This window comes from Leptodactylus fuscus, chromosome 1 (assembly GCF_031893055.1).
Source record: "Leptodactylus fuscus isolate aLepFus1 chromosome 1, aLepFus1.hap2, whole genome shotgun sequence".
Classification (NCBI taxonomy): Eukaryota; Metazoa; Chordata; class Amphibia; order Anura; family Leptodactylidae; genus Leptodactylus; species Leptodactylus fuscus.
Genome location: NC_134265.1, coordinates 2,581,681 through 2,601,901, shown reverse-complemented (window position 1 = coordinate 2,601,901; position 20,221 = coordinate 2,581,681). Strand labels below are relative to the sequence as shown.

The following is a 20,221-nucleotide window of genomic DNA, read 5'->3' as shown; positions in this document are numbered from 1 at the left end:
ATCTCTATATCACACACAATGTATCACTCCCATCATCCCTGACCCCAGGAGCTGACAATCTAATCTCTATATCACACACACAATGTATCACTCCCATCATCCCTGACCCCAGGAGCTGACAATCTAATCTCTATATCACACACAATGTATCACTCCCATCATCCCTGACCCCAGGAGCTGACACTCTAATCTCTATATCACACACAGTGTATCACTCACATCATCCCTGACCCCAGGAGCTGACACTCTAATCTCTATATCACACACACAATGTATCACTCCCATCATCCCTGACCCCAGGAGCTGACAATCTAATCTCTATATCACACACACAATGTATCACTCCCATCATCCCTGACCCCAGGAGCTGACAATCTAATCTCTATATCACACACAATGTATCACCCCCATCATCCCTGACCCCAGGAGCTGACACTCTAATCTCTATATCACACACAGTGTATCACTCACATCATCCCTGACCCCAGGAGCTGACAATCTAATCTCTATATCACACAATGTATCACTGCCATCATCCCTGACCCCAGGAGCTGACAATCTAATCTCTATATCACACACACAATGTATCACCCCCATCATCCCTGACCCCAGGAGCTGACAATCTAATCTCTATATCACACACACAATGTATCACCCCCATCATCCCTGACCCCAGGAGCTGACAATCTAATCTCTATATCACACAATGTATCACCCCCATCATCCCTGACCCCAGGAGCTGACAATCTAATCTCTATATCACACACAGTGTATCACTCCCATCATCCCTGACCCCAGGAGCTGACAATCTAATCTCTATATCACACACACAATGTATCACCCCCATCATCCCTGACCCCAGGAGCTGACAATCTAATCTCTATATCACACACACAATGTATCACCCCCATCATCCCTGACCCCAGGAGCTGACAATCTAATCTCTATATCACACAATGTATCACTCCCATCATCCCTGACCCCAGGAGCTGACAATCTAATCCCTATATCACACACACAATGTATCACTCCCATCATCCCTGACCCCAGGAGCTGACAATCTAATCTCTATATCACACACAATGTATCTCTCCCATCATCCCTGACCCCGGGAGCTGACACTCTAATCTCTATATCACACAATGTATCACTCCCATCATCCCTGACCCCAGGAGTTGACAATCTAATCTCTATATCACACACAATGTATCACTCCCATCATCCCTGACCCCAGGAGCTGACAATCTAATCTCTATATCACACACAATGTATCACTCCCATCATCCCTGACCCCAGGAGCTGACAATCTAATCTCTATATCACACACAATGTATCACTCCCATCATCCCTGACCCCAGGAGCTGACAATCTAATCTCTATATCACACACAATGTATCACTCCCATCATCCCTGACCCCATGAGCTGACACTCTAATCTCTATATCACACATACAATGTATCACTTCCATCATCCCTGACCCCAGGAGCTGACAATCTAATCTCTATATCACACACACAATGTATCACTCCCATCATCCCTGACCCCAGGAGCTGACAATCTAATCTCTATATCACACACAATGTATCACTCCCATCATCCCTGACCCCAGGAGCTGACAATCTAATCTCTATATCACACACAATGTATCACCCCCTCATCCCTGACCCCAGAAGCTGACACTCTAATCTCTATATCACACACAATGTATCACCCCCTCATCCCTGACCCCAGGAGCTGACACTCTAATCTCTATATCACACACAATGTATCACCCCCTCATCCCTGACCCCAGGAGCTGACACTCTAATCTCTATATCACACACAATGTATCACTCCCATCATCCCTGACCCCAGGAGCTGACACTCTAATCTCTATATCACACACACAATGTATCACTCCCATCATCCCTGACCCCAGGAGCTGACAATCTAATCTCTATATCACACACAATGTATCACCCCCATCATCCCTGACCCCAGGAGCTGACAATCTAATCTCTATATCTCACACACACTGTATCACTCCCATCATCCCTGACCCCAGGAGCTGACAATCTAATCTCTATATCACACACAATGTATCACTCCCATCATCCCTGACCCTAGGAGCTGACACTCTAATCTCTATATCACACACAATGTATCACCCCCATCATCCCTGACCCCAGGAGCTGACAATCTAATCTCTATATCACACACACAATGTATCACTCCCATCATCCCTGACCCCAGGAGCTGACAATCTAATCTCTATATCACACAATGTATCACTCCCATCATCCCTGACCTCAGGAGCTGACACTCTAATCTCTATATCACACACAATGTATCACCCCCATCATCCCTGACCCCAGGAGCTGACAATCTAATCTCTATATCACACAATGTATCACTCCCATCATCCCTGACCCCAGGAGCTGACAATCTAATCTCTATATCACACAATGTATCACTCCCATCATCCCTGACCCCAGGAGCTGACAATCTAATCTCTATATCACACACAATGTATCACTTCCATCATCCCTGACCCCAGGAGCTGACAATCTAATCTCTATATCACACACAATGTATCACTGCCATCATCCCTGACCCCAGGAGCTGACAATCTAATCTCTATATCACACAATGTATCACTCCCATCATCCCTGACCTCAGGAGCTGACAATCTAATCTCTATATCACACACAATGTATCACCCCCATCATCCCTGACCCCAGGAGCTGACAATCTAATCTCTATATCACACACAGTGTATCACTCCCATCATCCCTGACCCCAGGAGCTGACAATCTAATCTCTATATCACACACACAATGTATCACTCCCATCATCCCTGACCCCAGGAGTTGACAATCTAATCTCTATATCACACAATGTATCACTCCCATCATCCCTGACCCCAGGAGCTGACAATCTAATCTCTATATCACACACAATGTATCACTCCCATCATCCCTGACCCCAGGAGCTGACAATCTAATCTGTATATCACACACAATGTATCACTCCCATCATCCCTGACCCCAGGAGCTGACACTCTAATCTCTATATCACACACAATGTATCACTCCCATCATCCCTGACCCCAGGAGCTGACACTCTAATCTCTATATCACACACAATGTATCACCACTATCATCCCTGACCCCAGGAGCTGACAATCTAATCCCTATATCACACACAATGTATCACTGCCATCATCCCTGACCCCAGGAGCTGACACTCTAATCTCTATATCACACACAATGTATCACTCCCATCATCCCTGACCCCAGGAGCTGACACTCTAATCTCTATATCACACAATGTATCACTCCCATCATCCCTGACCCCAGGAGCTGACAATCTAATCTCTATATCACACACAATGTATCACTCCCATCATCCCTGACCCCAGGAGCTGACAATTTAATCTCTATATCACACACACAATGTATCACTCCCATCATCCCTGACCCCAGGAGTTGACAATCTAATCTCTATATCACACAATGTATCACTCCCATCATCCCTGACCCCAGGAGCTGACACTCTAATCTCTATATCACACACAATGTATCACTCCCATCATCCCTGACCCCAGGAGCTGACACTCTAATCTCTATATCACACACAATGTATCACCACTATCATCCCTGACCCCAGGAGCTGACAATCTAATCCCTATATCACACACAATGTATCACTGCCATCATCCCTGACCCCAGGAGCTGACACTCTAATCTCTATATCACACACAATGTATCACTCCCATCATCCCTGACCCCAGGAGCTGACACTCTAATCTCTATATCACACAATGTATCACTCCCATCATCCCTGACCCCAGGAGCTGACAATCTAATCTCTATATCACACACACAATGTATCACTCCCATCATCCCTGACCCCAGGAGCTGACAATCTAATCTCTATATCACACAATGTATCACTCCCATCATCCCTGACCCCAGGAGCTGACAATCTAATCTGTATATCACACACAATGTATCACTCCAATCATCCCTGACCCCAGGAGCTTACAATCTAATCTGTATATCACACACAATGTATCACTCCCATCATCCCTGACCCCAGGAGCTGACACTCTAATCTCTATATCACACACACAATGTATCACCCCCATCATCCCTGACCCCAGGAGCTGACAATCTAATCTCTATATCACACACAATGTATCACTCCCATCATCCCTGACCCCAGGAGCTGACAATCTAATCTCTATATCACACACACAATGTATCACCCCCATCATCCCTGACCCCAGGAGCTGACAATCTAATCTCTATATCACACACAATGTATCACTCCCATCATCCCTGACCCCAGGAGCTGACAATCTAATCTCTATATCACACACACACAATGTATCACCCCCATCATCCCTGACCCCAGGAGCTGACAATCTAATCTCTATATCACACAATGTATCACTCCCATCATCCCTGACCCCAGGAGCTGACACTCTAATCTCTATATCACACAATGTATCACTCCCATCATCCCTGACCCCAGGAGCTGACAATCTAATCTCTATATCACACACAATGTATCACTCCCATCATCCCTGACCCCAGGAGCTGACAATCTAATCTCTATATCACACAATGTATCACTCCCATCATCCCTGACCTCAGGAGCTGACAATCTAATCTCTATATCACACACACAATGTATCACTCCCATCATCCCTGACCCCAGGAGCTGACAATCTAATCTCTATATCACACAATGTATCACCCCCATCATCCCTGACCCCAGGAGCTGACAATCTAATCTCTATATCACACACAATGTATCACTGCCATCATCCCTGACCCCAGGAGCTGACAATCTAATCTCTATATCACACAATGTATCACTCCCATCATCCCTGACCCCAGGAGCTGACACTCTAATCTCTATATCACACAATGTATCACTCCCATCATCCCTGACCCCAGGAGCTGACAATCTAATCTCTATATCACACACACAATGTATCACTCCCATCATCCCTGACCCCAGGAGCTGACACTCTAATCTCTATATCACACAATGTATCACTCCCATCATCCCTGACCTCAGGAGCCGACAATCTAATCTCTATATCACACAATGTATCACTCCCATCATCCCTGACCCCAGGAGCTGACAATCTAATCTCTATATCACACACAGTGTATCACTCCCATCATCCCTGACCCCAGGAGCTGACAATCTAATCTCTATATCACACACAGTGTATCACTCCCATCATCCCTGACCCCAGGAGCTGACACTCTAATCTCTATATCACACACAATGTATCACTCCCATCATCCCTGACCCCAGGAGCTGACAATCTAATCTCTATATCACACACAATGTATCACCCCCATCATCCCTGACCCCAGGAGCTGACAATCTAATCTCTATATCACACACAATGTATCACTCCCATCATCCCTGACCCCAGGAGCTGACAATCTAATCTCTATATCACACACACAATGTATCACTCCCATCATCCCTGACCCCAGGAGCTGACAATCTAATCTCTATATCACACACAATGTATCACTCCCATCATCCCTGACCCCAGGAGCTGACAATCTAATCTCTATATCACACAATGTATCACTCCCATCATCCCTGACCCCAGGAGCTGACAATCTAATCTCTATATCACACACAATGTATCACTCCCATCATCCCTGACCCCAGGAGCTGACAATCTAATCTCTATATCACACACACAATGTATCACTCCCATCATCCCTGACCCCAGGAGCTGACACTCTAATCTCTATATCACACACACAATGTATCACCCCCATCATCCCTGACCCCAGGAGCTGACAATCTAATCTCTATATCACACACACAATGTATCACTCCCATCATCCCTGACCCCAGGAGCTGACAATCTAATCTCTATATCACACAATGTATCACCCCCATCATCCCTGACCCCAGGAGCTGACAATCTAATCTCTATATCACACACAATGTATCACCCCCATCATCCCTGACCCCAGGAGCTGACAATCTAATCTCTATATCACACACACAATGTATCACTCCCATCATCCCTGACCCCAGGAGCTGATAATCTAATCTCTATATCACACACACAATGTATCACTCCCATCATCCCTGACCCCAGGAGCTGACAATCTAATCTCTATATCACACACAATGTATCACTCCCATCATCCCTGACCCCAGGAGCTGACAATCTAATCTCTATATCACACACACAATGTATCACTCCCATCATCCCTGACCCAGGAGCTGACAATCTAATCTCTATATCACACACAATGTATCACTCCCATCATCCCTGACCCCAGGAGCTGACAATCTAATCTCTATATCACACACAATGTATCACTCCCATCATCCCTGACCCCAGGAGCTGACAATCTAATCTCTATATCACACACAATGTATCACTCCCATCATCTCTGACCCCAGGAGCTGACAATCTAATCTCTATATCACACACAATGTATCACTGCCATCATCCCTGACCTCAAGAGCTGACAATCTAATCTCTATATCACACACAATGTATCACTCCCATCATCCCTAACCCCAGGAGCTGACAATCTAATCTCTATATCACACAATGTATCACTCCCATCATCCCTGACCCCAGGAGCTGACACTCTAATCCCTATATCACACAATGTATCACTCCCATCATCCCTGACCCCAGGAGCTGACAATCTAATCTCTATATCACACACAATGTATCACTCCCATCATCCCTGACCCCAGGAGCTGACAATCTAATCTCTATATCACACACAATGTATCACCCCCATCATCCCTGACCCCAGGAGCTGACACTCTAATCTCTATATCACACACAATGTATCACTCCCATCATCCCTGACCTCAGGAGCTGACAATCTAATCTCTATATCACACACAATGTATCACCCCCATCATCCCTGACCCCAGGAGCTGACAATCTAATCTGTATATCACACACAATGTATCACTCCCATCATCCCTGACCCCAGGAGCTGACACTCTAATCTCTATATCACACACAATGTATCACTCCCATCATCCCTGACCCCAGGAGCTGACAATCTAATCTCTATATCACACACAATGTATCACTCCCATCATCCCTGACCCCAGGAGCTGACACTCTAATCTCTATATCACACACAATGTATCACTCCCATCATCCCTGACCCCAGGAGCTGACAATCTAATCTCTATATCACACACAATGTATCACTCCCATCATCCCTGACCCCAGGAGCTGACACTCTAATCTCTATATCACACACAATGTATCACTCCCATCATCCCTGACCCCAGGAGCTGACAATCTAATCTCTATATCACACAATGTATCACTCCCATCATCCCTGACCCCAGGAGCTGACAATCTAATCTCTATATCACACAATGTATCACTCCCATCATCCCTGACCCCAGGAGCTGACAATCTAATCTCTATATCACACACAATGTATCACCCCCATCATCCCTGACCCCAGGAGCTGACAATCTAATCTCTATATCACACACAATGTATCACTGCCATCATCCCTGACCCCAGGAGCTGACAATCTAATCTCTATATCACACACAATGTATCACTGCCATCATCCCTGACCCCAGGAGCTGACAATCTAATCTCTATATCACACAATGTATCACTCCCATCATCCCTGACCCCAGGAGCTGACAATCTAATCTCTATATCACACAATGTATCACTCCCATCATCCCTGACCCCAGGAGCTGACAATCTAATCTCTATATCACACAATGTATCACTCCCATCATCCCTGACCCCAGGAGCTGACAATCTAATCTCTATATCACACACAATGTATCACCCTCATCATCCCTGACCCCAGGAGCTGACAATCTAATCTCTATATCACACACGATGTATCACTCCCATCATCCCTGACCCCAGGAGCTGACAATCTAATCTCTATATCACACAATGTATCACTCCCATCATCCCTGACCTCAGGAGCTGACAATCTAATCTTTATATCACACACAATGTATCACTCCCATCATCCCTGACCCCAGGAGCTGACAATCTAATCTCTATATCACACACAATGTATCACCCCCATCATCCCTGACCCCAGGAGCTGACAATCTAATCTCTATATCACACAATGTATCACTCCCATCATCCCTGACCCCAGGAGCTGACAATCTAATCTCTATATCACACACACACAATGTATCACCCCCATCATCCCTGACCCCAGGAGCTGACAATCTAATCTCTATATCACACACAATGTATCACTGCCATCATCCCTGACCCCAGGAGCTGACAATCTAATCTCTATATCACACACAATGTATCACTCCCATCATCCCTGACCCCAGGAGCTGACAATCTAATCTCTATATCACACAATGTATCACTCCCATCATCCCTGACCCCAGGAGCTGACAATCTAATCTCTATATCACACACACAATGTATCACTCCCATCATCCCTGACCCCAGGAGCTGACAATCTAATCTCTATATCACACACAATGTATCACTCCCCTCATCCCTGACCCCAGGAGCTGACAATCTAATCTCTATATCACACACAATGTATCACCCCCTCATCCCTGACCCCAGGAGCTGACACTCTAATCTCTATATCACACACAATGTATCACCCCCTCATCCCTGACCCCAGGAGCTGACACTCTAATCTCTATATCACACACAATGTATCACCCCCTCATCCCTGACCCCAGGAGCTGACACTCTAATCTCTATATCACACACAATGTATCACTCCCATCATCCCTGACCCCAGGAGCTGACACTCTAATCTCTATATCACACACACAATGTATCACTCCCATCATCCCTGACCCCAGGAGCTGACAATCTAATCTCTATATCACACACAATGTATCACCCCCATCATCCCTGACCCCAGGAGCTGACAATCTAATCTCTATATCTCACACACACTGTATCACTCCCATCATCCCTGACCCCAGGAGCTGACAATCTAATCTCTATATCACACACAATGTATCACTCCCATCATCCCTGACCCCAGGAGCTGACACTCTAATCTCTATATCACACAATGTATCACTCCCATCATCCCTGACCCCAGGAGCTGACAATCTAATCTCTATATCACACAATGTATCACTCCCATCATCCCTGACCTCAGGAGCTGACACTCTAATCTCTATATCACACACAATGTATCACCCCCATCATCCCTGACCCCAGGAGCTGACAATCTAATCTCTATATCACACAATGTATCACTCCCATCATCCCTGACCCCAGGAGCTGACAATCTAATCTCTATATCACACAATGTATCACTCCCATCATCCCTGACCCCAGGAGCTGACAATCTAATCTCTATATCACACACAATGTATCACTCCCATCATCCCTGACCCCAGGAGCTGACAATCTAATCTCTATATCACACACAATGTATCACTCCCATCATCCCTGACCTCAGGAGCTGACAATCTAATCTCTATATCACACACAATGTATCACCCCCATCATCCCTGACCCCAGGAGCTGACAATCTAATCTCTATATCACACACAATGTATCACTCCCATCATCCCTGACCCCAGGAGCTGACAATCTAATCTCTATATCACACACAATGTATCACCCCTATCATCCCTGACCCCAGGAGCTGACAATCTAATCCCTATATCACACACAATGTATCACTGCCATCATCCCTGACCCCAGGAGCTGACAATCTAATCTCTATATCACACACAATGTATCACTCCCATCATCTCTGACCCCAGGAGCTGACACTCTAATCTCTATATCACACAATGTATCACTCCCATCATCCCTGACCCCAGGAGCTGACAATCTAATCTCTATATCACACACACAATGTATCACTCCCATCATCCCTGACCCCAGGAGCTGACACTCTAATCTCTATATCACACAATGTATCACTCCCATCATCCCTGACCCCAGGAGCTGACAATCTAATCTCTATATCACACACAATGTATCACTCCCATCATCCCTGACCCCAGGAGCTGACAATCTAATCTGTATATCACACACAATGTATCACCCCCATCATCCCTGACCCCAGGAGCTGACACTCTAATCTCTATATCACACACAATGTATCACCCCCATCATCCCTGACCCCAGGAGCTGACAATCTAATCTCTATATCACACACAATGTATCACTCCCATCATCCCTGACCCCAGGAGCTGACAATCTAATCTCTATATCACACACACACAATGTATCACCCCCATCATCCCTGACCCCAGGAGCTGACAATCTAATCTCTATATCACACAATGTATCACTCCCATCATCCCTGACCCCAGGAGCTGACACTCTAATCTCTATATCACACAATGTATCACTCCCATCATCCCTGACCCCAGGAGCTGACAATCTAATCTCTATATCACACACAATGTATCACTCCCATCATCCCTGACCCCAGGAGCTGACAATCTAATCTCTATATCACACAATGTATCACTCCCATCATCCCTGACCTCAGGAGCTGACAATCTAATCTCTATATCACACACACAATGTATCACTCCCATCATCCCTGACCCCAGGAGCTGACAATCTAATCTCTATATCACACAATGTATCACTCCCATCATCCCTGACCCCAGGAGCTGACACTCTAATCTCTATATCACACAATGTATCACTCCCATCATCCCTGACCCCAGGAGCTGACAATCTAATCTCTATATCACACACACAATGTATCACTCCCATCATCCCTGACCCCAGGAGCTGACACTCTAATCTCTATATCACACAATGTATCACTCCCATCATCCCTGACCCCAGGAGCTGACACTCTAATCTCTATATCACACAATGTATCACTCCCATCATCCCTGACCTCAGGAGCCGACAATCTAATCTCTATATCACACAATGTATCACTCCCATCATCCCTGACCCCAGGAGCTGACAATCTAATCACCATATCACACACAATGTATCACTCCCATCATCCCTGACCCCAGGAGCTGACAATCTAATCTCTATATCACACACAGTGTATCACTCCCATCATCCCTGACCCCAGGAGCTGACACTCTAATCTCTATATCACACACAGTGTATCACTCCCATCATCCCTGACCCCAGGAGCTGACAATCTAATCTCTATATCACACACAATGTATCACTCCCATCATCCCTGACCCCAGGAGCTGACAATCTAATCTCTATATCACACACACAATGTATCACTCCCATCATCCCTGACCCCAGGAGCTGACAATCTAATCTCTATATCACACACAATGTATCACTCCCATCATCCCTGACCCCAGGAGCTGACAATCTAATCTCTATATCACACAATGTATCACTCCCATCATCCCTGACCCCAGGAGCTGACAATCTAATCTCTATATCACACACAATGTATCACTCCCATCATCCCTGACCCCAGGAGCTGACAATCTAATCTCTATATCACACACAATGTATCACTCCCATCATCCCTGACCCCAGGAGCTGACAATCTAATCTCTATATCACACACAATGTATCACTCCCATCATCCCTGACCCCAGGAGCTGACAATCTAATCTCTATATCACACACACAATGTATCACTCCCATCATCCCTGACCCCAGGAGCTGACACTCTAATCTCTATATCACACACACAATGTATCACCCCCATCATCCCTGACCCCAGGAGCTGACAATCTAATCTCTATATCACACACACAATGTATCACTCCCATCATCCCTGACCCCAGGAGCTGACAATCTAATCTCTATATCACACACAATGTATCACCCCCATCATCCCTGACCCCAGGAGCTGACAATCTAATCTCTATATCACACACACAATGTATCACTCCCATCATCCCTGACCCCAGGAGCTGATAATCTAATCTCTATATCACACACACAATGTATCACTCCCATCATCCCTGACCCCAGGAGCTGACAATCTAATCTCTATATCACACACAATGTATCACTCCCATCATCCCTGACCCCAGGAGCTGACAATCTAATCTCTATATCACACACACAATGTATCACTCCCATCATCCCTGACCCAGGAGCTGACAATCTAATCTCTATATCACACACAATGTATCACTCCCATCATCCCTGACCCCAGGAGCTGACAATCTAATCTCTATATCACACACAATGTATCACTCCCATCATCTCTGACCCCAGGAGCTGACAATCTAATCTCTATATCACACACAATGTATCACTGCCATCATCCCTGACCTCAAGAGCTGACAATCTAATCTCTATATCACACAATGTATCACTCCCATCATCCCTTACCCCAGGAGCTGACAATCTAATCTCTATATCACACAATGTATCACTCCCATCATCCCTGACCCCAGGAGCTGACACTCTAATCCCTATATCACACAATGTATCACTCCCATCATCCCTGACCCCAGGAGCTGACAATCTAATCTCTATATCACACACAATGTATCACTCCCATCATCCCTGACCCCAGGAGCTGACAATCTAATCTCTATATCACACACAATGTATCACCCCCATCATCCCTGACCCCAGGAGCTGACACTCTAATCTCTATATCACACACAATGTATCACTCCCATCATCCCTGACCTCAGGAGCTGACAATCTAATCTCTATATCACACACAATGTATCACTCCCATCATCCCTGACCCCAGGAGCTGACACTCTAATCTCTATATCACACACACAATGTATCACTCCCATCATCCCTGACCCCAGAAGCTGACAATCTAATCTCTATATCACACACAATGTATCACCCCCATCATCCCTGACCCCAGGAGCTGACAATCTAATCTGTATATCACACACAATGTATCACTCCCATCATCCCTGACCCCAGGAGCTGACAATCTAATCTCTATATCACACACAATGTATCACTCCCATCATCCCTGACCCCAGGAGCTGACACTCTAATCTCTATATCACACACAATGTATCACTCCCATCATCCCTGACCCCAGGAGCTGACAATCTAATCTCTATATCACACACAATGTATCACTCCCATCATCCCTGACCCCAGGAGCTGACACTCTAATCTCTATATCACACACAATGTATCACTCCCATCATCCCTGACCCCAGGAGCTGACAATCTAATCTCTATATCACACAATGTATCACTCCCATCATCTCTGACCCCAGGAGCTGACAATCTAATCTCTATATCACACAATGTATCACTCCCATCATCCCTGACCCCAGGAGCTGACAATCTAATCTCTATATCACACACAATGTATCACCCCCATCATCCCTGACCCCAGGAGCTGACAATCTAATCTCTATATCACACAATGTATCACTCCCATCATCCCTGACCCCAGGAGCTGACAATCTAATCTCTATATCACACAATGTATCACTCCCATCATCCCTGACCCCAGGAGCTGACAATCTAATCTCTATATCACACAATGTATCACTCCCATCATCCCTGACCCCAGGAGCTGACAATCTAATCTCTATATCACACACAATGTATCACCCTCATCATCCCTGACCCCAGGAGCTGACAATCTAATCTCTATATCACACACGATGTATCACTCCCATCATCCCTGACCCCAGGAGCTGACAATCTAATCTCTATATCACACAATGTATCACTACCATCATCCCTGACCTCAGGAGCTGACAATCTAATCTTTATATCACACACAATGTATCACTCCCATCATCCCTGACCCCAGGAGCTGACAATCTAATCTCTATATCACACACAATGTATCACCCCCATCATCCCTGACCCCAGGAGCTGACAATCTAATCTCTATATCACACAATGTATCACTCCCATCATCCCTGACCCCAGGAGCTGACAATCTAATCTCTATATCACACACACACAATGTATCACCCCCATCATCCCTGACCCCAGGAGCTGACAATCTAATCTCTATATCACACACAATGTATCACTGCCATCATCCCTGACCCCAGGAGCTGACAATCTAATCTCTATATCACACACAATGTATCACTCCCATCATCCCTGACCCCAGGAGCTGACAATCTAATCTCTATATCACACACAATGTATCACTCCCATCATCCCTGACCCCAGGAGCTGACAATCTAATCTCTATATCACACACACAATGTATCACTCCCATCATCCCTGACCCCAGGAGCTGACAATCTAATCTCTATATCACACAATGTATCACTCCCATCATCCCTGACCCCAGGAGCTGACAATCTAATCTCTATATCACACACACAATGTATCACTCCCATCATCCCTGACCCCAGGAGCTGACAATCTAATCTCTATATCACACAATGTATCACTCCCATCATCCCTGACCCCAGGAGCTGACAATCTAATCTCTATATCACACACAATGTATCACTCCCATCATCCCTGACCCCAGGAGCTGACTATCTAATCTCTATATCACACACACAATGTATCACTCCCATCATCCCTGACCCCAGGAGCTGACTATCTAATCTCTATATCACACACAATGTATCACCCCCATCATCCCTGACCCCAGGAGCTGACAATCTAATCTCTATATCACACACACAATGTATCACTCCCATCATCCCTGACCCCAGGAGCTGACAATCTAATCTCTATATCACACACACAATGTATCACTCCCATCATCCCTGGTCACTCTTGAGGTTCCTCTCCTGTTTCGTGTCTCGGCTCTTCTCCCCCATCTCGGTTATTTCCCATTGGTTTTTGTTTGCCCCTCTATAATCTGATTGGGCCACAGACTTGGCGCCTCCTGCCCCCCCCCCCCCCACCCCCCCAGTATTTACGAGCCCCTCCCCCCCCTTCCCATTATTTACGAGCCCCCCCCCCCTGCCCCCCCCACCTGGGCAGGATCTTCTCTGAGGTTCTCCTGGTGTCTACAATGTCTCCTCTGCTTCCTCTCTGTCTCTTACCTTGATGTGCGTCTCTGATGGAGCTCAGAAGAAGGGTCAGGAGGACGAGGACCCTCGGGGTCCGGGCGGCCATGATTGTCCTTATGGAGGGCGAGTTCCCTGATCAGTTCTGGAGACGCTGAGGACTTCCTCTATATCTGAGCCGTCCCACCCCATCTCCTCAGGCAGCGTCTTGCGTCTTCTCAGGTCGCAGGTGGGGATTTCTTCTCTGACTTTATGTAATAATCGGAATCCTTCTAATGGCGGCCTCTAGACCTTTCCTAATAATGTCTCCTCGATGTTTCCCGGTCCCCAGGACTTTGTTGGCTCCGTGATCCCGCAGTCTGCGGGTTCTCCAGGATTATGCCATAGATGATGGAGATTAGGAGAAGCGTATGGAAGGTCATTGGGAGGACATGTGACCAGGGAGAAGGTCCGGCAGCGAGGAGACATCTCAGTGTGTTCTTATTAGCGGACCCTTCACCATCTCCACTTCTCACATCTGTCCATCGCCCCCGCTCCTCTGATTCCGGAACACTTGGAATGTTTTCTCCAGCCCCCACCTTTCCTCCACAATTGGTGCTGTTAGTTTTGGTGCCTGATAGGTTAACTAGACTCCCTAGTGTCAAGTGGGTGGTGCCAGGCAGGAACCGGCAAGAGGGTGTGACTCAGAGATCCAATCAGAGGCTGACAGTGTCAGAGCTCCTGCCTGACACCACCCACTGGTCATTAGGAAGTCTAGTTAGAATATTAGGCACCAAAACTGACTGCACTGATTGCTCAAGATTGAAGGGGGGGGCGGGGGGACCTATTGAAGGACGAAAGGAGCTGGAGGGGGGTGAAAGGTCCCCCAAAATGATGTGTACAGTGCCGTACATGACCAGGAGATGGACGGGTCATCCCCAAAATAGTAGGCATGGCTGACACTTGTTCTCCACTAGGGGCATAGGAGCAGAAGCAAGGAGTAATGAAAGAATGGGATTGGTCGGAGGGGTCATGTGGGCGGCCGGGTGTGCGGGTGTCACTTACCTGAAAGGTGGCACTAGGGGGCACTATCAGAATAGCTGATGGGGTCAATGTGAAGCTGGTAACCTTGTGTCCTGGCCTTGTCTAGATGTGACATGTACGACCTGCCTACATATTGTACAAACCAAATACCCCCCCCCCCTTAAAGGCAGTGGTGCCCCCCTTAAAGGCAGTGGCATCTATTAGCAGGATAACGTGTATATCACACCGCATAACATGAAACCAGTAAGTGGAGCTTCAGTGCAGTTACTCCAGCTGGCCAGAGGGGGGCCCAAGCTTCTGGTAATACCTTTCCTCTCTAACAGCGCTCCATGTGGTCTGGTGCAGTATTACAACGTATACATTTTACTTCCATGGGGGATGATATTAATGACCAGGGGTGTAACTAAAGGCTCGCAGATCCTGGTGCAAAACCTCAGCCTGGTCCCTGCACAACGTCTCTGTCAGCCCCATCTGCACCTTTCCCGTTACTCCTCTGTCTGGTCCAGACCGCCATGGCGACTTCTTCACAACACGTCTGTGCGCACAAGTTTCCCATCCCCCCATCAGTGCCCCTCAAACAGAGTTCCTACCTTACTATAAGCTGGTGAGTGACATGTGCCACTAAAGACAGTGTACGGCCGTGCATCCTAAATCTTCTCCCTCCAGTGCACCAGGGGGCGGGGGAACACATTTATGGTGCACAGACTATGGCCATCAAAGGGGATCAGTGAGAAAAGAAGTTTATCCAGCCTTAGTGTGGTCGGGATGACCTCAAGGACAGGGGCATAGCTCTAGGGTGGGAAGAGGAAGCCGTCACTACCAGGCCCCGGACCTAGTGGGGGCCCCAAAGGTCCCTTGTGCCACACAGAATATACCACTCATCTCCATACAGTCCAGTCTTACACACTCACGTCCATAGTGTCCAGTCTTACACACTCACGTCCATACAGTCCAGTCTTACACACTCACGTCCATATAGTCCAGTCTTACACACTCATCTCCATACAGTCCAGTCTTACACACTCACGTCCATAGTGTCCAGTCTTACACACTCACGTCCATACAGTCCAGTCTTACACACTCACGTCCATAGTGTCCAGTCTTACACACTCACGTCCATGTAGTCCAGTCTTACACACTGACGTCCATTCAGTCCAGTCTTACACACTCACGTCCATACAGTCCAGTCTTACACACTAACGTCCATAGTGTCCAGTCTTACACACTCACGTCCATACTGTCCAGTCTTACACACTCACGTCCATATAGTCCAGTCTTACACACTCACGTCCATACAGTCCAGTCTTACACACTCACGTCCATGTAGTCCAGTCTTACACACTGACGTCCATTCAGTCCAGTCTTACACACTCACGTCCATACAGTCCAGTCTTACACACTAACGTCCATAGTGTCCAGTCTTACACACTCACGTCCATACTGTCCAGTCTTACACACTCACGTCCATATAGTCCAGTCTTACACACTCACGTCCATACAGTCCAGTCTTACACACTCACGTCCATACAGTCCAGTCTTACACACTCATGTCCATATAGTCCAGTCTTACACACTCACGTCCATAGTGTCCAGTCTTACACACTCACGTCCATACAGTCCAGTCTTACACACTCACGTCCATAGTGTCCAGTCTTACACACTCACGTCCATGTAGTCCAGTCTTACACACTGACGTCCATTCAGTCCAGTCTTACACACTCACGTCCATACAGTCCAGTCTTACACACTAACGTCCATAGTGTCCAGTCTTACACACTCACGTCCATACAGTCCAGTCTTACACACTCACGTCCATATAGTCCAGTCTTACACACTCACGTCCATACAGTCCAGTCTTACACACTCACGTCCATGTAGTCCAGTCTTACACACTGACGTCCATTCAGTCCAGTCTTACACACTCACGTCCATACAGTCCAGTCTTACACACTAACGTCCATAGTGTCCAGTCTTACACACTCACGTCCATACTGTCCAGTCTTACACACTCACGTCCATACTGTCCAGTCTTACACACTCACGTCCATACTGTCCAGTCTTACACACTCACGTCCATACAGTCCAGTCTTACACGCTCACGTCCATATAGTCCAGTCTTACACACTCACGTCCATACAGTCCAGTCTTACACACTCATGTCCATATAGTCCAGTCTTACACACTCACGTCCATACAGTCCAGTCTTACACACTCACGTCCATACAGTCCAGTGTTACACACTCACGTCCATACTGTCCAGTCTTACACACTTATGTCCATATAGTCCAGTCTTAAAGAGCCCTCACATAGACTTGAAAATGTACAGGGACTCGGCCCATGATCCATATTTCATTCATTCCATTTCATACAGTGTCTACACACCTATCTGACATAACTGGTGTGATGAGGAGGTCACTGGGGACAGTCTAGATCACCAGCAGTATTGGCCGCCATTCTTGGGCTCTGGGCCAAGGACGTCATTGAACATTGAGAACCCTTATTGGCTGGTGACACATCAACCAATGAGACTCGAAGAACTACTGAGCATCTGAGCAAGAAGGACTGGGGTTACCCCAAGGAGTTCATTACCTCGTAGGTTTATTGAAGAGATCCCCAGCCCCTATGAAGGTGCCACCTCTGCCCCCCGTGTCCCTTCATGGTGATGTCCATCTGTGGCTCATTCTCAGTCTCTGTCTGAGGCCTCCGATGGCCGACTAGTCCCTATAGAATTCAATGGAGGATCCAACACTGGCCTGCTCTTCATGATAAATGTGGTGGGTGGAAGGATGGATGGTGTGGACACGACCCAATATGGCTCCTGGACTATGCAATACGTTGACTTAATATCTTGGTTATTGCTGATGTCTGAGGATATAGAGGAGCAAGATCACAGCCCAAGAATGGACGACCAATGATCACCTTGTGGCATGAGGCAAGGTCTGGGCCCCAACCTCTTCCCTGGCCACGATGTACCATAAGATAGAACATGTCCTCTTGACGTCTCCTTGGAGACTATGAAGGTTCGGCTTCTTCTACGTCATCATACAGTTCATCTTCTCTCCTCTGAGAACACAAAAGAAACATCATTTTTTATTATGTCAAGTGATGGAGTCATCCTATAATGATATAGTCCTCCTTGAGGCTTCTTCCTTGAGAAGGTCTCATCATTAATGGAGCCTCAGTCCCTTCAAAATAATGATGTCACTGCCCCCCTGTGGTGATGTCACTAATGTACTGATCCCGGCCAATCAGAGGAGCTGAAGGTCTACTCTATCGATAGCTTCCTGGGGATCTTCCACCACCAGGCCTGGTCATCTGCTGGAGCTATCGGGTGGCTCCCGGGATTGTCACAGTCTATCTGCTCAGATTGTCCCGGGTTTCAGCGCTGGCCATCATGGGAGGATCCTAATAATAATATGAGGGGTTCTTTTTGCCCTTTGTTTCTGACACTCACCAATGGTGGCAGATCCCAAGCTTTGCTCTTCTCTTCCCTGCCATATGACTGTCGAGGAGCTTAAAGCCTATTGTCTCAGGTCTCTTTCTAGAATTATCCGCCATGTTTGTATGGGATGTGTATTCTGCATTTCTCGTGGTTTTCCCCTCTTCAGGCTCCAGCTGCAGTTTGCAGATCTCCCACATTAGGAAGAATCAGAGAAGCCTCCTGAGATACCCGCAGAAGGGGCAAGAACAGGACATAGTGCAGCGACAACATATACAAGGACTACTGACAATACACGGCCACACCAGCACCGGTACGAGACCCCCAGCCAAATAACATCATACTCTACTATAGGGAGTGGTGGGCTTGTCAGATCACGTCCTGAAGCCCTGCAGATATCGAGGGTGTGGTATCAGAAGATGGCAGCGCATGTCATATAGGTGGCAGCATATAATACATACGTGTTATATCAATGTGCAGACACGAGGGGACACTGTCCAGGAGGTGGAGACAAGAGCGGTGCGCAGTCTGCTCATAGGCACCATATATACTGCTGGCTGATATCCCACAGCTGACCCAACATGTAGCACGCATCACCACAACAATCTGCACAGCCCGGGCCAATGTTTGACTCCATTAATCATTCAGGTGATTTCCTCTGGGGGGCAGTACACAGGGGTTTGGGGGTGGTAAAAATAAGAGGACGGGGGGTTTGGGTTATTACCTGCACTTTTGTCCCTGTTTAGCTCCAGCATCAGACTAAGTCTCTGACACCCTCCCCCTCCTCTACCTACAGACTGCTATAGACATGCATAGCCTGAGTTGTCAGAGCGAGAGTCAGTGTAGTAGGGAGTGAGGAGGAG

At 47.0% G+C, this 20,221-nt stretch overlaps 1 protein-coding gene across 1 annotated transcript in view; it reads right to left on the bottom strand.

Annotated features, from left to right (window-relative positions):
• CCL27 (C-C motif chemokine ligand 27) overlaps positions 1-15,005 on the bottom strand; it is a 63,784-nt gene extending 48,779 nt beyond the window's left edge. The window contains exon 1 of the mRNA XM_075262403.1: positions 14,933-15,005. Within this exon, the coding sequence (XP_075118504.1) occupies positions 14,933-15,005 (73 nt within the window). The remainder of the gene's footprint in view (positions 1-14,932) is intronic.
• Between the last annotated feature and the right edge of the window lie 5,216 nt (positions 15,006-20,221).